The 25,125-nt window shown below is 51.3% G+C and overlaps 2 protein-coding genes across 4 annotated transcripts in view; both read left to right on the top strand.

Moving 5' to 3' along the window:
- LOC147105952 (aldo-keto reductase family 1 member D1-like) overlaps positions 1-25,125 on the top strand; it is a 316,229-nt gene that overhangs the window by 152,594 nt on the left and 138,510 nt on the right. The window lies entirely within an intron of this gene.
- The window catches only part of LOC147105953 (aldo-keto reductase family 1 member D1-like), a 112,505-nt gene that overhangs the window by 81,258 nt on the left and 6,122 nt on the right, over positions 1-25,125 (top strand). For all 3 annotated transcript variants that reach the window (XM_086008567.1, XM_086008568.1, XM_086008565.1), the window contains 3 exons: positions 17,452-17,574; positions 21,709-21,818; positions 24,257-24,422. In XM_086008567.1, coding sequence (XP_085864693.1) covers positions 17,452-17,574; positions 21,709-21,818; positions 24,257-24,422 — 399 coding nt within the window. The remainder of the gene's footprint in view (positions 1-17,451; positions 17,575-21,708; positions 21,819-24,256; positions 24,423-25,125) is intronic.

Raw genomic sequence — 25,125 nt, 5'->3', positions numbered from 1 at the left:
GTATATGATGGTGGACCTGGGTTTATGATTTTGGCCAGGGTATATGATTGCGGACCTGGGTATATGATTGTGGACCTGGGTATATGATTCTGGACTAGGGTATATGATTGTACAACTAGGTATATGATTGTAGACCTGGGTATATGATTGTGGACCTGGGTATATGATTGTAGACCTGGGTATATGATTGTAGACCTGGGTATATGATTGTAGACCTGGGTATATGATTGTACAACTAGGTATATGATTGTAGACATGGTTATATGATTGTGGACCTGGGTAAATGATTGTGGACCTGGGTATATGACTGTGGACCTGGGTATATGATTGTGGACCTGGGTATATGATTGTAGACCTGGGTATATGATTGTGGACCTGGGTATATGATTGTGGGCCTGGGTATATGATTGTGGACCTGGGTATATGATTGTGGACCAGGGTTTATGAATGTAGACCCGGGTATATGATTGTAGACCTGGGTATATGATTGTAGACCTGGGTATATGATTGTGGACCTGTGTATATGATTGTGGACCTGGGTATATGATTGTGGACCTGGGTATATGATTGTAGACCTAGGTATGTGATTGTGGACTTGTGTATATGATTGTGGTCCTGGGTATATGATTGTAGACCTGGGTATATGACTGTGGACCTGGGTATATGATTGTGGACCTGGGTATATGATTGTAGACCTGGGTATATGATTGTGGACCTGGGTATATGATTGTGGACCTGGGTATATGATTGTGGACCTGGGTATATGATTGTGGACCTGGGTATATGTTTGTGGACCTGGGTATATGATTGTGGACCAGGGTATATGATTGTAGACCCGGGTATATGATTGTAGACCTGGGTATATGATTGTGGACCTGGGTATATGATTGCGGACCTGGGTATATGATTGCGGACCTGGGTATATGATTGTAGACATGGTTATATGATTGTAGACCTGGGTATATGATTGTGGACCTGGGTATATGATTGTAGACCTGGGTATATGATTGTAGACCTTGGTATATGATTGTACAACTAGGTATATGATTGTGGACCTGGGTATATGATTGTGGACCTGGGTATATGACTGTGGACCTGGGTATATGATTGTGTACCTGGGTATATGATTGTAGACCTGGGTATATGATTGTGGACCTGGGTATATGGTTGTGGGCCTGGGTATATGATTGTGGACCTGGGTATATGATTGTGGAGCTGGGTATATGACTGTAAAACTGGGTATATTATTGTGGACCTGGGTATATGATTGTGGACCTGGGTATATGATTGTAGACCTGGGTATATGATTGTGGACCTGGGTATATGATTGTGGACCTGGGTATATGATTGTAGACCAGGGTATATGATTGTGGACCTGGGTATCTGATTGTGGACCTGGGTTTATGATTGTGGACCAGGGTATGTTATTGTAGACCCGGGTATATAATTGTAGACCTGGGTATATGATTGTGGATCTGGGTATATGATTGTGGACCTGGGTATATGATTGTGGACCAGGGTATATGATTGTACAACTAGGCATATGATTGTAGGCCTGGTTATATTATTGTAGACCTGGGTATATGATTGTGGACCTGGGTATATGATTGTGGACCTGGGTATATGATTGTGGAGCCGGGTATATGATTGTGGACCCGGGTATATGATTGTAGACCTGGGTATATGATTGTGGACCTAGGTACATGATTGTGGACCTGGGTGTATGATTGTAGACCTGGGTATATGATTGTAGACCTGGGTATATGATTGTGGACCCGGTTATATGATTGTGGACCCGGGCATATGGTTGTAGACCTGGTTGTATGATTGTGGACCTGGGTATATGATTGTGGGCCTGGGTATATGATTGTAGACCTGGGTATATGATTGTAGACCTGGGTATATGATTGTGGACCTGGGTATATGATTGTAGACCTGGGTATATGATTGCGGACCTGGGTATATGATTGTGGACCAGGTTGTATGAATGTAGACCCGGGTATATGATTGTAGACCTGGGTATATGATTGTAGACCTGGGTATATGATTGTGGACCTGGGTATATGATTGTGGACCTGGGTATGTGATTGCGGACCTGGGTATATGATTGTGGACCTGGGTATATGATTGTGGACCTGGGTATATGATTGTAGACCTGGGTATGTGATTGTGGACCTGGGAATATGATTGTGGACCTGGGTATATGATTGTGGACCTGGGTATATGATTGTAGACCTGGGTATATGATTGTGGACCCGGGTATATGATTGTGGACCCGGGTATATGGTTGTAGACCTGGTTGTATGATTGTGGACCTGGGTATATGATTGTGGACCTGGGTATATGATTGTAGACCTGGGTATAAGATTGTGGACCTGGGTATATGATTGTGGACCAGGGTATATGAATGTAGACCCGGGTATATGATTGCAGACCTGGGTATATGATTGTAGACCTGGGTATATGATTGTGGACCTGGGTATATGATTGTGGACCTGGGTATATGATTGTGAACCTGGGTATATGATTGTAGACCTAGGTATATGATTGTGGACCTGGGTGTATGATTGTGGACCTGGGTATATCAGTGTGGACCTGGGTATATGATTGTAGACCTGGGTATATGATTGTGGACCTGGGTATATGATTGTGGAGCTGGGTATATGTCCGTGGACCTGGGTATTTGATTGTAGACCTAGGTATGTGATTGTGGACCTGTGTATATGATGGTGGACCTGGGTATATGATTGTAGACCTGGGTATATGACTGTGGACCTCGGTATCTGATTGTGGACCTGGGTATATGATTGTAGACCTGGGTATATGATTGTGGACCTGGGTATATGATTGTGGACCTGGGTATATGATTGTAGACCTGTGTATATGTTTGTGGACCTGGGTATATGATGGTGGACCTGGGTTTATGATTGTGGACCATGGTATATGATTGTAAACCCGGGTATATGATTGTAGACCTGGGTATATGATTGTGGACCTGGGTATGTAATTGCGGACCTGGGTATATGATTGTGGACCTGGGTATATGATTGTACAACTAGTGTATGATTGTAGACCTGGTTATATGATTGTATACCTGGGTATATGATTGTAGGCCTGGGTATATGATTGTAGACCTGGGTATATGATTGTACAACTAGGTATATGATTGTAGACATGGTTGTATGATTGTCGAACTGGGTATATGATTGTGGACCTGGGTATATGATTGTAGACCTGGGTATATGATTGTAGACCTGTGTATATGATTGTAGACCTGTGTATATGATTGTGGACCTGGGTACATGATTGTGAACCTGGGTGTATGATTGTAGACCTGGGTATATGACTGTGGACCTGGGTATATGACTGTGGACCTGGGTATGTGATTGTAGAACTGGGTATATGATTGTGGACCTGGGTATATGATTGTGGACCTGGGTATATGATTGTAGACCTGGGTATATGATTGTGGACCTGGGTATATGATTGTGGACCTGGGTATATGATTGTGGACCAGGGTATATGATTGTAGACCCGGGTATCTGATTGTAGACCTGGGTATATGATTGTAGACCTGGGTATATGATTGTACAACTAGGTATATGATTGTAGACATAGTTATATGATTGTCGACCTGGGTATATGATTGTGGACCTGGGTATATGATTGTAGCCCTGGGTATATGATTGTAGACCTGTGTATATGATTGTAGACCTGTGTATATGATTGTAGACCTGTGTATATGATTGTGGACCTGGGTACATGATTGTGAACCTGGGTGTATGATTGTAGACCTGGGTATATGACTGTGGACCTGGGTATATGACTGTGGACCTGGGTATATGATTGTAGACCTGGGTATATGATTGTGGACCTGGGTATATGATTGTGGACCTGGGTATATGATTGTAGACCTGGGTATATGATTGTGGACCTGGGTATATGATTGTGGACCTGGGTTTATGATTGTGGGCAGGGTATATGATTGTAGACCCAGGTATATGATTGTAGACCTGGGTATATGATTGTAGACCTGGGTATGTGATTGTGGACCTGCGTATATGATTGTGGACCTGCGTATATGATTGTGGACCTGGGTATATGATTGTGGACCAGGGTATATGATTCTACAACTAGGTATATGATTGTAGACCTGGTTATATGATTGTAGACCTGGGTATATGATTGTGGACCTGGGTATATGATTGTAGACCTGGGTATATGATTGTACAACTAGGTATATGATTGTAGACCTGGTTATATGATTGTTGACCTGGGTATATAATTTTGGACCTGGGTATATGATTGTAGACCTGGGTATATGATTGTAGACCTGGGTATATGATTTAAGACCTGGGTATATGGTTGTGGACCCGGGTATATTATTGTGGACCCGGGTATATGATTGTAGACCTGGTTATATGATTGTGGACCTGGGTATATGATTGTGGACCTGGGTATATGATTGTAGACCTGGGTATATGATTGTGGACCTGGGTATAGGATTGTAGACCTGGGTATCTGATTGTGGACCTGGTTATATGATTGTAGACCTGGGTATCTGATTGTAGGCCTGGGTATATAATTTGGACCTGGGTATATGAATGTGTACCTTTGTATATGATTGTGGACCTGGGTATATGATTGTGGACCTGGGTATATGATTGTAGACCTGGGTATATGATTGTTGACCTGGGTATATGATTGTGGACCTGGGTACCTGATTGTAGACCTGGGTATATGATTGTGGACCCGGGTATATGATTGTAGACCTGGGTATATGATTGTGGACCTGAGTATCTGATTGTGGTCCTTGGTATATGATTGTGGACCTGGGTATCTGATTGTGGACCTGGGTATCTGATTGTGGACCTGGGTATATGATTGTGGACCTGGGTATATGATTGTGGACCTGGGTATCTGATTGTAGACCTGGGTATCTGATTGTAGACCTGGGTATCTGATTGTAGACCTGGGTATATTATTGTAGACCTTGGTATATGATTGTAGACCTGGGTATCTGATTGTGGACCTGGGAATATGATTGTGGACCTGGGTATCTGATTTTGGACCTGGGTATATGATTGTGGACCTGGGTATCTGATTGTAGACCTGGGTATCTGATTGTAGACCTGGGTATCTGATTGTAGACCTGGGTATATGATTGTAGACCTGAGTATCTGATTGTGGACCTGGGTATATGATTGTAGACCTGGGTATATGATTGTATACCTGGATATATGATGGTGGACCTAGGTGTATGATTGTGGACCTGGGTATATGATTGTAGACCTGGGTATATGATTGTAAACCTGGGTATATGATTGTAGACCTGGGTTTCTGATTGTGGACCTGTGTATATGATTGTAGACCTGGGTATATGATTGTAGACCTGGGTATATGATTGTAGACCTGGGTATATGATTGTGGACCTGGGTATGTGATTGTGGACCTGGGTATGTGATTGTGGAACTGGGTATGTGATTGTAGACCTGGGTATATGATTGCAACAATAGCAAAATACTCCAGATGCTGGAAATCCGAAGTAACAACAGAAAATGCTGGAAAAACTCAGCAGGCCAGGCAACATACGTGGAGAGAAATTAGAGTCAATGTTTTGGGTCAAAACCCTTTATCAAGACTAAAGAGGCACAGGGAATGAAATAGATTTAGAGGCCAGGCTGGGAGAGAACAAAAGAGAAGAAGAGACATTAAGAGGTATTCAAAACGAGACGAGATGGTGATTGGGACTCTACTCATTGGAGTTCAGAAGAATGAGAGGCGATCTTAGTGAAACATATAAGATTGTGAAGGGGTTGGATCGGGTGGATGCGGGGAGGATGTTCCCGATGATGGATGAATTGAGAACTCGGGGGCATAGTCTTAGAATGAGGAGCTGCTCTTTCAAAACTGAGATGAGGAGGAACTACTTCACTCAGAGGGTGGTAGGTCCATGGAATATGCAGCCCCAAAAAGCTGTAGAAGCTACATCATTACATAAATTTTAAACAGAAATAGACAGTTTCCTAGAAGTCAAGGGAATTAAGTGTTACGGGGAGCGGGCAGGAATTTGGACATGAGTCTAGGTTCGGAATGGTCATGGCCCTGTGGGTAGCGGAGCGGAGCGGGCCCAGGGGCCGGGTAGCCTGATCCTGCTCCTATTTCGTGTGTCTAATTCTGTTAGATTCAGGAGATGGTTCTGTGATAGTGGATTGTCGGTTAGGATCAGATCAGCCATGATCTTATTGAATGGCGGAGCAGGCTCGAGGGGCCGATTGGCCTACTCCTGCTCCTATTTCTTATGTTCTTATGTCTGGTGGGAGGACAGTATGCAGGGCGAATAACATTGAAAAATCTCTTCCAGTACACATTGGCTGTGAGCATGAGGGGTGAGCCTGTCGTGTATACAGCTCGAGCAAAGCACTCATCTGCATTCTTCTGGCTATGATTATCCATTGTATCAAAGAACCTTCCAAGTGGGCCAGGAGTTGCTGATGATAAGGAGCCTGATGCTGAATGTGAACCATCATCTTCTTGAATAGAAGCAGAGGAACTCTGGGCTGACTGCTGTGAGCTTTGAGTGAAGTTGTTGCATTTGGATAAATGCTGCTGCATCTTTGTGGCATTCTTTACATGTGGCTTTCTACACTGTTTGCACATGTACACAGTCTTTCCATCTTTAATGCCTGGGGGTAAAATACTTCCACACATCTGATGGTAAACGTGGCATTGTTCTATGCAGAGAGGGCATTCGTCTCTGTGTCGAACTGCGGTCAATCAGCATCATTGCAACAGGGTGAGTAAATTTTTCCTGATGCTCCATGTGATGGAAGCATGACCTGTGCACGCACGACGCTACATCACCAATAGAGAGAGCTAATCGCTCATCCACTCATCCAACCAATCAGGACACATTTGTTCACAGTCACACACAAAACTTGTAATTATTAAAACAAGCCAAGTAAGAAGATAAACATATATTGATTAAGAAATTCCTTAATAATTAAGATTCCAAGGGGGAGAAATTGGGTGAGTAGCGCCACCTGTTAGCGCCTAAAGAGGCAGTCAGTGGCTGTAGCGCCACTGGCTGCGTCTCCAGTGATATTCAATAGGGGCGCTAATGGTGGCATTAGGCATTTGCGCTGCTCCGCCACCGATGACGTCATCGGTGTGCGCAGCACCCCATTCGTGCCCCGTTCGCGATATTTGGTAGCGAACGCTGCAGTTGCGCCGCTCGCTACCCGCGCCCGGTTCACGGGGCCTTACTGTGCCGGCAGCGGCACAAGTTAAGGTGAAGGTGCGGGGCGGCCGCTTTTTCGGTGGCCGCCTGCCAGCGCCTCCGTCCCCGGCCTCCTAACCCCCCCCCCGCGGCATTGCCAGCTGTTTCCCGAGAGCCCGGCACTTCTCCTTGGTGCCGGGCTCATTTGCCGGCACTCGCGAGCGGGGATCGCGCTGTTGCAGGCACCTCCCCCTTAACAGTGGGAGGAAGGCCTGCAGTACCACAGCGTGCCGTGCCGCAGCATGTGGCGCTGCGGCATGTTGCGCTGCGATAATCAGTTTCAGCACCCTAAGAGGGACGCGGAGTGCCTCGAGCCTCGCCCCGTCTCCCTCGAGGGGCACTGAAACTGAATTTCTGGCGATCGGTATCACTCCGATCGCTGTGCTAAATCCTGCGCTCAGGCGACTTTTGCACCACTTTGGCGCCCCATTTCTAGGCCCATCTCTGTTAGTAATTTTAAGAGAGGACCTGTGGAAAAAAAATGAAAGAAATACCAAAAAAAACAATATTATGCTAGCATGTGCTTTTTTGGGCCAAATTCCCAAGCTAAACTTCCCGTGGAAAATTTCTGGAAATTTACCGAAAACTTTCCACCCCTTCGCAACCCTAGTTTTAAGTCAGGATGGTGTGTGACTTGGAGGGGAACTTGCAGGTGATGGTGTTCCCATGCACCTGCTCCCCTTGTCCTTCTATGTGGTAGAGTTCGCGGGTTTGGGAGGTGCTGTCTAAGAAGCCTTGGTGAGTTGCTGCAGTGCATCTTGTAGATGGTACACACTGCAGCCACGGTGCGCTGGTGGTGGAGGGAGTGAATGTTTAACGTGGTGGACGGGATGCCAATCAAGTGGGCTCCTTTGTCCTGGATGGTGTTGAGATTTTGAGTGTTGTTGGAGCTGCACTCATCCAAACAAGTGGAGAGTATTCCATCACACTCCTGACTTGTGCCTTGTAGATGGTGGAATGGCTTTGGGAGTCAGGAGATAAGTCACTCACCATAGAATACCCAGCTTCTGACCTGCTCTTGTAGCCACAGTATTTATGTGGCTGGTCCAGTTAAGTTTCTGGTCAATGGTGACCCGCAGGATTTCGATGGTGGGGGATTCGACGATGGTAATGCCATTGAATGTCATGGGGAGGTGGTTAGACTTGCTCTTGTTGGAGATGGTCATTACCTGGCTCTTGTGTGGCACGAATGTTACTTGCCACTTATCAGCCCAAGCCTGAATGTTGTCTAGGTCTTGCTGTATGCAGGCATGGACTGCTTCATTATGTGGGGAATTGCGAATGGAACTGAACACTGTGCAATCATCAGTGAACATCCCTACTTCTGACCTTAAGATGGAGGGAAGGGTCATTGATGAAGCAGCTGAAGATTGTTGGGCCTAGGACACTGCCCTGAGGAACTTCTGCAGCGATATCCTGGGGCTAAGATGATTGGCCTCCAATAACCGCAACCATCCTCTTTTGTGCTAGGTTTGACTCCAGCCAATGGAGAGTTTTCCCCCTGATTCTCATTAACTTCTGTTTTACTAGTGCTCCTTGATGCCACACTCGGTCAAATTCTCCCTTGATGTCAAGGGCAGTCACTCTCACCTTACCTCTGGAATTCAGCTCTTTTCTCCATGTTTGGACCGAGGCTGTAATGAGGTCTGGAGCCGAATGGTCCTGGCGGAACCCGAACTGAGCTTCAGTGATCAGGTTATTGGTATGCAAGTGCTGCTTGATAGCACTGTCTACAGCACCTTCCATCACTTTGCTGATGAGTGAAAGTAGACTGATGAGGCAGTAATTGGCCAGATTGGATTTGCCCTGCTTTTGGTGGACAGGACATACCTGGGCAATTTTCCACTTTGTCAGGTCGATGCCAGTGTTGCAGCTGAATGGGAACAGCTTGGCTAGAGGCATGGCTAGTTCTGGAGCACAAGTCTTTAGCACTACAGCCGAGATGTTGTCAGGACTCATAGTTTTTTCTGTATCCAGTGCACTCAGCAATTTCTTGATATCACGTGGAATGAATCGAATTGGTTGAAAACTGGCTTCTGTGATGGTGGGGACATCAGGAGGATGCCAAGATGGATCATCCACTTGGCACTTCTGGCTGGAGATGGTTGCAAATGCTTCAGCCTCGTCTTTTGCACTCACATGCTGGGCTCCGCCATCACTGAGGATGGGAATGTTCATGGAGCCTCCTCCTCCGTCAGTTGTTTAATTGACCACCACCATTCACGACTGGATGTGGCAGGACTGCAGAGCTTTGATCTGATCCGTTGATTGTGGAATCACTTAACTCTGTCTCTAGCATACTGCTTCCACTGTTTAGCATGCATGTAGTCCTGTGTTGTAGCTTCACCAGGTTGGCACCTCATTTTTAGGTACACCTGGTGCTGCTCCTGGTATACTCTTCTGCACTTCTCATTGAATCAGGGTTGGTCCCCTGGCTTGATGGTAAAGGTAGAGTGAGGAATATGCCGGGCCATTTGGTTACAGATTGTGGTGGAATGCAATTCTGCTGCTGCTGATGGCCCACAGCGCCTCATGGATGCCTAGTTTTGAGCTGCTAGATCAAAACTAGAATCTATCCCATTTAGCACAGTGGTAGTGCCACACAACATGATGGGGGGTGTCCTCAGCGGGAAGGCGGGACTTCGACTCCACAAGGACTGTGCGGTGGTCACTCCTTCAATACAGATGTATCTGCGACAGGTAGATTGGTGAGGACATGGTCGAGTAGGTTTTTCCCTCGTGTTGGTTCACTCAGCACCTGTCGCAGGCCCAGACTGGCAGCTATGTCCTTCAGGACTCGGCCAGTTTGGTCAGTAGTGTTGCTACCGAGCCGCTCTTGGTGATGGACATTGAAGTCACCCACCCAGATTACATTCTGTGCCCTTGCTACTCTCAGTGCTTCTTCCAAATGGTGTTCAACATGGAGGAGTACTGATTCATCAGCTGAGGGAGGGCGGTAGGTGGTAATCAGCAGGAGGTTTCCTTGCCCATGCTTGACCTGAAGCCATGAGACTTCATGGAATCCAGAATCAATGTTGAGGACTCTCAGGGCCTCTCCCTCCCGACTGTATACCACTGTGCCGCTTCCTCTGGTGGGTCTGTCCTGCTGTTAGGGTATACCCACAGATGGTGATGGAGGAGTCTGGGACATTGGTTGAAAGGTATGATTCTGTGAATATGACTATGTCAGGCTGTTGCTTGACTAGTCTGTGGGACAGCTCTCCCAAATTTCACACAAGTTCACAGATGTTAGTGAGGAGAACTTTGCAGGGTCGATTGGGTTGGGTGTGCTTTTGCCATGTCCGAATCCGGTGTCTGGGTCGATGCCGGGTGATCCGTCCAGTTTTATTCTTGTTATAGATTTTCGTAGCGGTTTTGATGCAACTGAGTGGCTAGCTGGGCCATTTCAGAGGCACATGGGCTCATGGCCGCGCATCAGTCAGGAGATCCCACGCAGGCCACTCACAAGCTGCTGCCACTGGAAGATACCGCGCAAGTGCAGCAATTTTAAAGGGACTGCGCACAAAAAAAATTACAGGGAACTTTGTTCTGGAGTCACATATAGGCCAGAACAGGTAAGGATGGCAAATTTCCTTCCCTAAAAGACATTAGTGAACCGCGTGAGTTTTTACGACAATCCGATAGTTTCATCGGCACCATTACTGATGCTAGCTTTTTATTAACTAATGAATTAGCAAATTAATTAACTGAATTTAAATGTCCCTGTTGTTGGATTTGAACTCATGTCTCTGGATCATCAGTCCAGGCCTCTGGGTAACTAGTCCAGTAACATAACGGCCTAGAAATTCAGTATAGCCACTTTTGGGGCGGTAAAGTCGGGCGGACGCAAAAGTTTGCGCCCAGCGCAAAGTCGCGCCACCTTCGCCGATATTCAGTCGCATCGCCCCAAGAGGTTGCTGCTGCGCTAAAACAGGTGATGCACGACTATCTTTAGGCGCTAAGCCGGCGGTGCTGAGCGATACCCCCGAGGCCGGGCGCAGCGCCGGTGCGGCGAGTTGTTGATTGACGGCAGACACTCTGGCGCCGGTCAGCTCTTAAAGGGGGAGGGTCGATTTGTTTGCCTGCCACGCCCTGCACACTGCAGCCCTCAACCTAGGCCTGACCACTTCAGCTTCACCTGCACAACGCCCAGGGCTATGGAGAAGGCCAGGGAAAGAGCGCAGCGCTTCAGCGACGGTGACCTGAGGCTGCTGGTTGGCGGAGTGGAGCGCAGGCGCCATGTTCTGTTCCCAGAAGGTGGCAAGAGGCCACTGCCCAGCGCCTACCGGAAAGCCTGGAGGGAGGTCTCAAACAGGGTGTCTTCCAACAGCGTGGTTGCCAGGACTCCTGTGCAATGCCGGAAGAAGTTCAACGAGCTCACTCGGGTTGTCAGGGTGAGTACCCTTTCCAGTGTCCTCCTTATCCCTGCATGTGCACCTCACTTTATGGGCAAAGGGACCTGAAAGCCCTAATGGCCTGCCCTCATCCAGCAGCTATGGGACTGGCATGAAAATCACTTGCACATTCAGCACTTTACACACTGTACAAGCTATTCGACCATGGGAGGCATTGCAGACAAGATCAGGGCTACACACTGTACTTAGAGGCCGTCCTTTCTCTTGCAGGCCAAGGTGGCGTACAACCGGCGGAAACGAACTGAGACCGGGGGAGGCCTTCCTGACGTCAAAGAGCTCTCCGACCTCGACCAGCATGTGGAGCGCATTATGGCAGGCCGGCTGATTGGCCCCGTCGCCACTGGAGATGCCGACCCTGTTCTGGGCACCAATGGTAAGGGCATCACCTTTTTGACCTCTCTCGTTACACTTGCGCCTCAGATCAGCATCCTTTGCCACTGTCCGACCAATGCCCGACTCATGCCTCCCTCGCTGCCGCCCTGTCCTCACTCTAAAGCTACTCTTGTGCCTTCCTGCTTTCAGATGGTGAATCGCCAGGTGAGGAGGCGGGCCCTCAAGCTGCCACTGTCAGCGCTTCCGATTCCGAGGAGGAGGAAGAGGAAGCCGGCCCATCAGTGCCACCCTCAGCCGCACCAACCCATGGCGAGGAAGGGGACACGTCTTCCCTGGAGGGGAGCCGGGGGGGAAGGGTCAGAGGAGAGTGAAGCTCCCGGGGCCCAGCGGCCTGCAGCAACGCGGGAGGGGTGGGGAAGCTCGGCGGACTTCTCCCCAGAGGGTGAGTGCGGCCTCCAGTCCTGCGACGGTGAGCGCAGAGGAGGTGCGGCTCCTGGAGGAAATGGCCGTCCAGGCTGAGCACAGGCACAATGAGCTCATGGCTGCAGTGGCAAGGATGCCTGACTCCATTGAGTCTTTGTCAAGGAGTGTGCAGCAATTTGGAGCAGCACAGGCCAGGAGTCTACAGGACTTCGCGGCAGCACAGGCGGCTTCGAGCCAAGTGCTCAGTCGTGCCGTCCATTCACTGGCTGTTGTCATGCGGACACAGACCAGGGCCACACGGGCACTAACTGCTGCCACCCTCGCTGGATCAGCCAGGCATCGCCAGGGCACTCGCCGCGCAGCAGCAGCCCAGCAGTCTGTTCTTCAGCTGTTTGCTGTGCATGCTGCAGTGCTGGCCCGTGCGAGTGCCAATGTCTCAGGCGACCAGCGAGCACCTGCGATCTGCCAGGTTGGCACCATTCCTGCAGCCGACACTGCCACTCTGCCATTGCAGCTGCCACGAGCCGCTGGACAGACTGCTGCCGCCCAGGCAGAGTTGGAGCAGTCAGCAGCCGGCCCCTCCAAGGCCAGAGCTGGTGCAGGCCGACCCCCAAGGGCATCTGCCGTCTCGCCATCTGACCCTCAGCAGCCTTCCCCCAGCCTTGCTGCAGCCACTGGGCTCCCATTGAGGAGGAGCTGCAGGGCGGGCAGGGGCCAGGCAAGGATGCGAAAGGCATCGCCCTCGCAGGGCAAAAAGTAGAAGCTCTGCACAAATGCCTGGTGCTTTTTGTAAGGTCGAGACTGGTGTAGTTGTGTTTTTGTAAGGCCGAGACTGGTGTCTTTCTTTCTTTTTGTAAGGCCGAGACTGGTAGTTTTGTGTTTTTGGGGGGGCTTCTCCACATGAGGTTGTAATGTGGGAAGGGCAGAGGTTTGCAATAAATTATTGTTCTTAAATTGCACTGTGCATGGTTTTTTTGTCAAGTCCTGGTTGCCCTGCTCGGCTGAGGGCTTGTGGAGCGACTACATTCATCTGCTGACATTGGCACAAGCCATTCCCTGAGAGGGGGCCTAGAACCGACGTTCAATAAGCCGGCGACGGGCGGCCCTTGCACTTTCTGCCTCCCTCCTGTGCTGGTCCTCCTCCTCCTCCTCCTCCTCCTCCTCAGGTGGTCCTCCAATCTCTGGTGGCAGTGGCTGAGTCCTGCGGATAGCCAGGTTGTGCAGCATGCAGCAAACGACCATGAAATGGGAGACTCGCTCCGACGTATATTGTAGGGCTCCACCGGAACGATCCAGACAGCGGAACCGTTGCTTCAGGATGCCGATTGTTTGTTCGATGATGTTCCTGGTCACTTGATGGCTTTCGTTGTATCCCTCTTCAGCAGGGGTGCTGGGCGCACGGAGCGGGGTCACCAGCCAGGTACACAAAGGATAGCCTTTGTCCCCGATAAGCCATCCTCATGGGTGAGGCTGGGCCTGGAACATGTCTGCCACAGAAGTCTGTCGCAGGATGAAGGCATCGTGGCTGCTGCCTGGAAAGCGGGCATTGACAGCTAGGATGAGCTGCCTGTGGTCACACACCAGCTGGACGTTGAGCGAATGGTAGCCTTTCCGGTTGCGGTAATCCTCGGCATTCTCCAGAGGTGCCCGCAAAGCCACATGCGTGCAGTGAATGGCGCCCTGCACCATGGGGAAGCCCGCGAATGCTGCAAAGCCTATTGCACGCTGTTGCTGCTTGGCAAGGGCCATGGAGAAGGAGATGAACTGAAGTCTCCTTTTGAAAAGGGCATTGGTCACCTGGCGGATGCAGCAATGCACGGCGAACTGGGAGATGTTGGAAATGTCCCCAGTGGCGGATTGGAAGGAGCCGGTGGCATAGAAGTTGAGAGCCACCGTCACCTTCACTGCCACCGACAGAGACGTCCTGCTCCTCAGCTGTGGCTGCAGATCACCGCCAAGCAGGTGGCAGGTCTCTGTGACCACCTCCCTTCGGAATCGCAGCCTCTGAACACACTGCTCATCAGACATGTTGAGATAGGAGAAATGCTGGCGGTATACCCTGGGTGGGTAAGGCCTCCTTTCCCGACGCCTGTTGCCCCCTCTCCGTCTAGCCAGGGCTGCCACTCTCTCACGGCGTCTGTGAGCCCTTTGGATGCAATGGAGAAAGCCAACGTTTGCACCCATTGCAGCCCCCATAATATGTTAGCAAAGAATGATATGTCAATGAGGCAAAGACAAGTGGAAAGCTGTGGCCTGAAACCACAAGTACCTGTCCGAGTGTTGAGCCAAAGCAGAAAGCTCTCTACCTTGGTCTTTCTGCAAAGATCCGTCTCTCAAGAAGGAGTGCTGCGAAATGGCAGCCTTTTCTAGTGCAGGAGGAGTGCCCTTTAATTTGCGCCCCCCGCGCCCCGCATCGACTGAGCACCGTTCCACTCTACCAGTCGCTAGGGGCGCCAGGCGCACAATGGGGCGTCGCGACTGAATTTCCGGTTGGGGGCGCACAAAGGGCGTTGCACGAGGAAATGACGTCATGATCTGCACGCGCAGCTGAGCGCGCGCAAAGACTTTGCGCCGCCGCTAAATCTCTAGTGAAGTTGGGGAGAGGCGCAGTTCGCGCTGCGCCCGGCCGCTAGCCGCCTAGCGCCCGACATCTACTCCTCCTAAGGCGCTACCGGCTGGCGCAACCAACTGAATTTCTAGGCCAACCACTTTGGTCTTCTTATCTGAGAAAGGACATACATGCCTTAGAGGCGGTGCAATGAAGGTTGCATAGATTGATGCCTGGGATGAGAGGGTTATCCTATGAGGAGAGATGGAGTAGATTGGGTCTATACTCTCTGGAATTTAGAAGGTGATCTCATTGAAACATATAAGATTCTGAGGGGGATTGACAGGATACATGCTGAGAGGTTGTTTCCCCTGGCTGGAGAGTCTAGAACTAGGGGGCATATTCTCAGGATAAGGGATCGGCTATTTAAGACTGAGATGAGGAGGAATTTCTTCACTCGGGGTTGTGAATCTTTGGAATTGTCTATCGCAAAGGGCTGTGGATGCTCAGTCATTGGGGATATTGAAAGCTGAGTTAGATAGATTTTTGGACTCATGGGGAATCAAGGGATATGGAGATCAGGCAGGAAAGTGGAGTTGAGATCGAAGATCAGCCATGATCTTATTGAATGGCGGAGCAGGCTCGAGGGGCCATATGGCCCACTCCTGCTCCTAATTCTTATGTTCTTATGTAACCGTACCCCCTAATGTATGATTATTGCCCTGGGAATATTATTGTTGCCCTGGGTATATGATTGTGGCTCCTAGTATGTGATTCTGGTTATAATGTATGATTGTGGCCCCTAGTGTATGATGTTGCTCTGGATATATGGCTGTAGCCCCAGGCATATGGCTGAGACCCTGGGTATGGGAGTGTGACCCTGGTTTTTGGGACTGAAATAGAGAGAAACTACTTGCACTGGTTGGGGATTCTAGGACTAGGGGACATAGTCTAAAAATTAGTGCCAGACCTTTCAGGAGTGAAATTAGAAAACACTTCTACACACAAAGGGTGGTAGAAATTTGGAACTCTCTTCCGCAAACAGCAATTGATGCTAGATCAATTGTTAATTTTAAATTGGAGATTTCTGTTAACCAAAGGTAGTAAGGGATATGGGCCAAAGGCGGGTAAAGGGAGTTAGATCGCATATCAGCCATGGTCTCATTGAATGGCGGAACAGGCTCAAGGGGCTGAATGGCCTACTCCTGTTCCTATGTGACCCTGGATATGGGAGTGTGACCCTGGGAATGGGAGTGTGACCCTGATTTTTGGGACTGTGACCCAGGGTATGGGAGTGTAACCCCAGGTATGGGATTGTGGCCCTGGGTATGGGATTATAGGGTATTAATGGAAATCTTATCCACTGGATTTCCCATCACTAACGGTACTGGACGTTACACTCCTGGTGTCCAATATTGCTAAGGAGGCAGAGGTGGATGACAAAATGGAAGGGCTACCTAGGCTAGTGCCATCAATTTCAGAGCACTAGGCATCAGCGGAGAATTAACATACATTTACAAACATGTTTCTTCAGCTGGTACCACTGTTGTCCATGTTGTCCATGAGTGACAAATATTTGCCCCCTTCCCCCAGAGGTCAGCTCCCAAAAGAGAGCGATAATGGGAGTCCAGCGTGATATTTTAACCAGTCTGACCCCAGGAAATTAGCCGGAATCAGATGGGGGAGGGTGTCCCAGCCTGACACACTGCTGGCAGAAACCCCCCCCCCCCCCAGAGAAGAAAATCCTTGCCTGTGAGTTGTGAACTGCTCACATCAAAAGAATCAAAAGCAGCAGCTGGATATCAGAGGTGGCCAATGTCATCAATGCACAGTCTACTTCTCTCTCCCTTCAAACAGGGCTGTGGTTTTAATGGAGGGTAATCACTATGGCTATGAATGCTGGGACAGCCTCCCTCTGTAGCAATCTCTCTTTTAATCTTCAGTGAGATAAATGTCAGGAATACCCAGTAGAGCCTCTACATACAGAAGGTCGTGATCCTCAGGCAGGAAACTGTAGTCTCCAATATGAGACTCCTGCTGAATATGGGGGACTTGTTATATGCCTGACTGTATCTCTCTATGGAGCAGCCTTTTATAGTTCTATATTTGCAGGTGTTATTACCAGGCGGTGCTAAGATAGGCAAACTGCATCATATGGAAATGATGTGATTATATGACAATCACACAATGAATTACTTGATGTGTAGTGACTGTTGGGGGCAAATAAAAACATTTTCACAAAATTAGGACACAGGATGTAATGTTGCAAGTGATGTTAATGGAAGAATGAAAGTGAAAAGGATTTTTATTTAATATAAAAACAGAAAATGCTGGAAATACTCAGCAGGTCAGGCAGCATCAGTGGAGAGAGAAAGAGTTAATGTTTCAGGTGTGATTTCAGATTTTCAGCATCCACAATATTTTGCTTCTGTATATGGATTTTTATTTGCTAGGCTCTGGAAGCGTGTAAAGACGCTGGTTTGGTGAAGTCGATTGGTGTGTCAAATTTCAATCGCAGACAATTGGAACAGATCCTGAACAAACCAGGCCTAAAGTACAAGCCAGCAGTGAACCAGGTATTGTCCAGTTACAACATGTCGTGGTATGGTGTTGTAGTCCTACTTATTCCAGCAGATAGAGTGACATCTTCACCCTAAAGGAAGCCTCCCCGCCTGGCGATACCTTCCACCACTTGCCCCGCCTAAACCGCCACAGTAGCAGTGTGGCTCTAATCACCAAATCACACCTTAGCCTGTCCCCCCTACTCCTCTGGCACCTTCTCCTCCTTTGAGCATCTCACCTTGTTCCACCCCTCTCGCCACTCATTTAAAATCCTCATTCTCTACTGCCTACCCAAGTACCATGCCAATTTTCTCACCGAGATATCTTCACTGCTTTCCTCCCTCAGCCTGTGCACCGAATGACCTCGTCCAGGTGATTTCAACCTGCATCTCAACTCATCATGCTCTCTCTCCTCTGAGTTCATTGCCCTCCTACCCTCCCTTAATCTCTCCCTCTATATAAACTTCCCTGCCCATATTAACGGTCACATCGTTGACCTTGCCATCTCATGTGACCTCGCTACCCCCGTTGTGTTAATCACAGATAAGGCCATCTCTGATCAATTCCTTGTACCGCTCTCCACCCATATCCCCTGCCCTCTCTCAACCCCACTTCCTTCTATGTCCACTCCTGAAAAAACTCCAAGTCGCTTACAACTGCACTTTCAAATCCCCAACTGCCCAGCCTTTGGCCTGCCATTCACCATGACACTTCTGCAGCTACCAATCTGCTCAATATCACCCTCCTGGTCCTCATTAAAATAATTATTCTATTTCACCCTGGTCGTTCCCCCTGTTACGGCCCTCATCTCCGCTCCCTTAAGTCAAAGGGACACAGACAACTGCGTTAGCCGTTCATCGCCAGATCTGGCTGGACCATATAAAGCACGATCCGGTCCTGCTCTCCTCTGCCCAAGCTGCTCACTATTCCAAGATCATCCTGAGATGCAAAGATAACCCCTGGATTTTTTTCTCCACTACAAACCATCTTCTTTAAACCCCTCTCCCCTGCCTCCTCCACCCTCACCTCCAACAACAAGTGTGAGGAGCTCATGGACTCTTTGTCACTAAGGTTGATACCACTCGATCAGCTGCCTCTGCCGCTTCCCTCCCTCCCCCCTAGCCCACCAGGCCAAACTTCCTCTAAGGTTACCCCCTGCACTAGCCCTGAACTTGCATCTTTAACTTTCTCTAGTTTCTCTCCTATCTCCCCTCATGCCCTCTCCAAGCTCATCTTGTCCATGAGACCCACCCCCTGCTCCCTTGACCATATTCCTAACAAACTGCTGACCACCCAACTTCCCTTCCTGGCCCCCATGTTAGCTGATATTGTTAATGGTTCTTTCTACTCAGATACTGTCCCCCTCCCCTTCAAATCTGCCAGCATTACCCCTCTCCTCAAAAAACCCACCCTTGACTCCACTGTGCTTGCTAACTACTGCCCCATCCCGACTCCCCCGCCCCTGACTCCCCCCTCCCCGAATCCTGATTCCCCGACTCCCCCCTCCCCGAATCCTGATTCCCCGACTCCCCCCCTCCCCGAATCCTGATTCCCCGACTCCCCCCCTCCCCGAATCCTGATTCCCCGACTCCTGATTCCCCGACTCCCCCCCTCCCCGAATCCTGATTCCCCGACTCCTGATTCCCCGACTCCCCCCCTCCCCGAATCCTGATTCCCCGACTCCCCCCCTCCCCGACTCCCCCCTCCCCGACTCCCCCCTCCCCGACTCCTGATTCCCCGACTCCTGATTCCCCGACTCCCCCTCCCTGACTCCCCCCTCCCCGACTCCTGATTCCCCGACTCCCCCTCCCTGACTCCCCCCTCCCCGACTCCTAATTCCCCGACTCCTGATTCCCTGACTCCCCCCCTCCCCGACTCCTGATTCCCCGACTCCTGATTCCCCGACTCCCCCCTCCCCGACTCCCGACTCCCCCCTCCCCGACTCCTGATTCCCCGACTCCCCCCCTCCCCGACTCCCCCCTCCCCGACTCCCCCCTCCCCGACTCCTGATTCCCCGACTCCCCCCCTCCCCGACTCCCCCCCTCCCCGACTCCCCCCTCCCCGACTCCCCCCCCTCCCCGACTCCCCCCCCTCCCCGACTCCCCCCCCTCCCCGACTCCCCCCCTCCCCGACTCCCCCCTCCCCGACTCCTGATTCCCCGACTCCTGATTCCCCGACTCCTGATTCCCCGACTCCCCCTCCCTGACTCCCCCCTCCCCGACTCCTGATTCCCCGACTCCCCCTCCCTGACTCCCCCCTCCCCGACTCCTAATTCCCTGACTCCCCGACTCCTGATTCCCCGACTCCCCCCGCCCTGACTCCTGATTCCCCGACTCCCCCCTCCCTGACTCCTGATTCCCCGACTCCCCCCTCCCTGACTCCTGATTCCCCGACTCCCCCCTCCCTGACTCCTGATTCCCCGACTCCCCCCTCCCCGAATCCTGATTCCCCGACTCCCCCTCCCCGACTCCTGATTCCCCGACTCCCCCCGCCCTGACTCCTGATTCCCCGACTCCCCCCTCCCTGACTCCTGATTCCCCGACTCCCCCCTCCCCGAATCCTGATTCCCCGACTCCCCCTCCCCGACTCCTGATTCCCCGACTCCCCCCTCCCCGACTCCTGATTCCCCGACTCCCCCCGCCCTGACTCCTGATTCCCCGACTCCCCCCTCCCTGACTCCTGATTCCCCGACTCCCCCCGCCCTGACTCCTGATTCCCCGACTCCCCCCTCCCTGACTCCTGATTCCCCGACTCCCCCTCCCCGAATCCTGATTCCCCGACTCCCCCTCCCCGACTCCTGATTCCCCGACTCCCCCCTCCCCGACTCCTGATTCCCCGACTCCCCCCGCCCTGACTCCTGATTCCCCGACTCCCCCCTCCCTGACTCCTGATTCCCCGACTCCCCCCGCCCTGACTCCTGATTCCCCGACTCCCCCCTCCCCGAATCCTGATTCCCCGACTCCCCCTCCCTGACTCCTGATTCCCCGACTCCCCCCGCCCTGACTCCTGATTCCCCGACTCCCCCCGCCCTGACTCCTGATTCCCCGACTCCCCCCTCCCTGACTCCTGATTCCCCGACTCCCCCTCCCCGACTCCTGATTCCCCGACTCCCTGACTCCTAATTCCCCGACTCCCCCCTCCCCGACTCCTGATTCCCTGACTCCCTGACTCCTAATTCCCCGACTCCCCCCTGCCCGGCTCCCCCCCCGCCCTGACTCCCCGACTCCTGATTCCCTGACTCCCCCCGCCCTGACTCCTGATTCCCCGACTCCTAATTCCCTGACTCCCCCCCCCGCCCTGACTCCCCGACTCCTGATTCCCTGACTCCCCCCGCCCTGACTCCCCGACTCCTGATTCCCTGACTCCCCCCGCCCTGACTCCCCGACTCCTGATTCCCTGACTCCCCCCCGCCCTGACTCCTGATTCCCCGACTCCTAATTCCCTGACTCCCCCCCCGCCCTGACTCCCCGACTCCTGATTCCCTGACTCCCCCCCCGCCCTGACTCCCCGACTCCTGATTCCCTGACTCCCCCCCCGCCCTGACTCCCCGACTCCTGATTCCCTGACTCCCCCCGCCCTGACTCCCCGACTCCTGATTCCCTGACTCCCCCCGCCCTGACTCCCCGACTCCTGATTCCCTGACTCCCCCCGCCCTGACTCCCCGACTCCTGATTCCCTGACTCCCCCCGCCCTGACTCCCCGACTCCTGATTCCCTGACTCCCCCCCTCCCCCCTCCCCGACTCCTGATTCCCTGACTCCCCCCGCCCTGACTCCCCGACTCCTAATTCCCTGACTCCCCCCCCGCCCTGACTCCCCGACTCCTGATTCCCTGACTCCCCCCGCCCTGACTCCCCGACTCCTGGTTTTCTGACTCCCCCCCCCGCCCCGATTCCCCCAGGCCGCGACTTCCCTTGTTCCGCGACTCCCCGACCCCTTGCCCCATTTCCCTCTGTTCCCGAATCTTGATAAGTCCTGGAGTGAGCTTGAACTCACAACCTGGCCAGTCTGGGGTGAGAGTGCTGCCCACTGAGCCACACTGAGGACCCTTTACACCGAGCGTAATTTGCAAAAAATGATGCAAGGCCAATAACTTTGTCCCCTCCTCAAAATTACAAGAGGCTTTTTCTTTTTGTCTTTTTCTGCTCAGGTTGAATGCCACCCGTACTTTATTCAACCCAAGTTAAAGGAATTTTGTGACTCCCATGGCATTGTCATCGTGGGCTACAGCCCCCTGGGAACCTGTCGTGACTCCCTCTGGTAAGCAGTTTTGTGGCTTCCTTCTCCCCTCCTCTCCGAGGTGCTCACTCTCTGCTGGGGTACAGCTCCATGGGCATCTCACCCAACTGACCATTCTTCATGTATGAAGACAGTGAGGCAGGTCGAGGTCAGTCATTGTGCCTCAGCTGCTGCAGCGGTTGAGATCAGATATCTTCACATGGATCTATATCCTAAGCTGGTTTGTTGGATTGTAAATTCACCCCACTTCACTCTGCAGGGTAGAGTCTGTGACCAGCAGCAATCGCTGAACAGTTGGGTAAGCACAGGCCTCTCCCCAGCTCAGCTACTCTAAGCCCAACTTAGTGAGGTTAATATTCTAATTCTCGACCTTTGCATTGCTGAGGAGGTCACAGCTCAGCAATGTTCAAACCTTACTGCTATGGACAGAATAAAAATGGCTGCAACTTTGGGATTGGGAAATTTATCTCTCTCACGGACAGCATTTTACCTCCATAGACACATTTCTTGCCCTATGTGATGCCACACGTGTGCAGTTTCCAACAGCAAGCACTAGATATAATCTGGGGCAGGAATCTTGACTGATTATTCTCCTTTAGTAGCCAGAAGCAGTGAGGCCAATTGTAATACCACAGTTACCCCTGCCTTCAGAGTAGTTGGTTGTCAGCCGTTCCTCAGTGGGCAGCACTCATGCCCCTAAGTCAGAAGGTCATGGGTTCAAGCCCCACTCCAAAGACTTGAGCACATACTTTATGCTGACACTCCAGTGCAGTACTTAAGGAGCCTTCTCTTCTTAGGCAGCCTCTCGGAACCGAGGATGACTTGTTTGCACACTAAAAATGAGTTCTCAGGTAACTGATGAGTCCAATGCGGGACCTACAATCTCTGTCACAGGTGGGGCAGACGGTGGTTGAAGGGGTGGGTGGGTGGGGCGCTTGGGTTGACGTGCATTCCTTCCGCTGTTTGTGCTTGGCTTCCGATTGCTCCCGGCGAAGAGACTCGAGGTGTTCGGCGCCTTCCGGGATGCTTCTCCTCCACTTTGTGCGGTCTTGGGGTCAGGGTACTAAAAGGAGTGCTGCACTGTCGGAGGGGCCGTCTTTCAGATGTGATGTTAAACCGAGACCCCATCTACCCTCTCAAGTGGACATTATAGATCACATAGCACTAATTTAAAGAAGAGCAGGGGTGTTCTCCCCAGTGTCCTACCCGACATTTATCCCACAACCAACATCACTAAAACATTTACCTCATTGCTGTTTATGGGAGCTTACTGTGCGCAAATTGGCTGCCGCAATTCCCACATTACAACAATGACTACACTTCAAAAATACTTAATGGGTTGTAAAGCATGTTAGGACATTCTGAGATCATCAAAGACATTATATAAATGCAAATCTTTCTTTTTTTTCACGCCCACTGCCTTATTTGTATTACAGCTTTGCCTCGGAATGGAGGGCCATCTCAAAACACAGCACCATAACATGAATAGGTGTCACTTCTTGTATGCTGCTAAGCTGTACAGACCCAGAAAAGCCAAAGTTCCATTCCTACTATGTGCTGAGTTAACTAACCACAGTCATGGTAACAGTTGGGATGTTACAATCAGCCTCAGCAACCCTGTCCCAGGGTGGGAAAAATGAACCAAGATCGCCGCCCCTCCTGCCGTCCCTCTCGTCGCCACTCGCCACCGCTCGATGCCCCTCCCGCCTCTCGCCGTCCCTCTCGCCGCCCCTCCTGCCGCTGCTCGCTGCCCTTCCCGCCGATCGCCGCCGCTTGCCGCCCCTCCCGCTGCTGCTTGCTGCCGCTACACGCCGCTCGCCGTCCCTCTCTCCGCCCCTCCAACCACTCGCTGCTTGCCGTCCCTCCCGCCGCTGCTCGCCGTCCCACCCGCCGTCCCACCCACCGCCCCTCCCGCCGCTGCTCACCGTCCCTCCCGCCGCCCCTCCCGCCGCTGCTTGCCGTCCCTCCCACCGCCCCTCCCGCCGCTGCTCGCCGTCCCTCCCGCCACCCCTCCCGCCACCGCTCGCCGTCCCTCCCGCCACCCCTCCCGCCGCTCGCCATCCCTCTCGCCGCCCCTCCCGCCGCTCGCCGTCCCTCTCGCTGCCACTCGCCGCCGCTCGATGCCCCTCCCGCCGCTCGCCGTCCCCCTCGCCACTTGCTGCCCCAATCGCCGTCCTGCTCGCCTCCCCTCCCGCCGATCACTGTTCAAAGATCCCTTCTGGAGAGTGTGAGTATGTGCAGACATCGGGTACGGACCAGGTCAACTTGGCTGTGATGCCCTCAACTGTTAAATAGCCTGCCAACAATCACTGTCTTGGCTCATAGATGCAGAATGGCAATGGGGCAAGGTACCAGAGGGTGGTCGGTACCTATGGAACTGTAACATAAGTGGTGCTCTCAGGAGAGACAATTGGAAGGGGACTTTTTGCAAATAACATGGTGCTTGTCTGTGTTTGCAGGGTGAACACCAAGATTCCCTCTTTGCTGGATGACCCTGTCCTAAACTCTGTGGCAGCAAAGTACAAGAAGATAAGTGCCCAGGTGGCCCTGCGTTACCAGGTTCAGCGTAACATAGTAGTCATTCCAAAAAGTTTTAACCCAGAGCACATCAAACAGAACTTTGAGGTAAAGCTTAGTTTAAACTTTCCATTGAGGTACAGATTTGTTTAAATGTATTTTACATTGAGGTAATGCTTTGCTTAAATGTGTTATATTACATAGAACTACATAGAATTAGGCCATTCGGTCCAACTGGTCCATAGAATCATAGAAATTAATGGCACAGAAGGAGGCCATTCGGCCCATCGTGTCTGTGCCGGTCGACAAAGAGCTCTCCAGCCTAATCCCACTCTCCAGCTCTTGGTCCGTAGCCCTGTAGGTTGCAGCACTTCAAGTGCATATCCAAGTACTTTTTAAATATGATTAGGGTTTCTGCCTCTACCATTCTTTCAGGCAGTGAGTTCCAGACCCCACCACCCTCTGGGTGAAGTAAATTTCTCCTCAACTCCCCTCTAATCCTTCTACCAATTACTTTAAATCTATGCCCCCTGGTTATTGACCTCTCTGCTAAGGGTAATAGATCCTTCTTATCCACTCTATCTAGGCCCCTCATAATTTTATACACCTCAATCAAGTCTCCCCTCAGCCGCCTCTGTTCCAAAGTAAACAACCCCAGCCTTTCCTCATAGCTAGAATTCTCCAGTCCTGGCAACATCCACGTAAATCTCCTCTGTATCCTCTCCAGTGGAATCACATCCCTCCTGTAATGTGGTGACCAGAACTGTACGCAGTAATCTAGCTGTGGCCTAACTAGTATTTTATACAGTCC

This window comes from Somniosus microcephalus, chromosome 16 (genome assembly GCF_052327205.1).
Source record: "Somniosus microcephalus isolate GS21.2 chromosome 16, FLI_Smic_1.0, whole genome shotgun sequence".
Taxonomy (NCBI): Eukaryota; Metazoa; Chordata; class Chondrichthyes; order Squaliformes; family Somniosidae; genus Somniosus; species Somniosus microcephalus.
The sequence above is the reverse complement of the archived record's forward strand: the minus strand, read 5'-3'. Positions and strand labels throughout refer to the sequence as shown.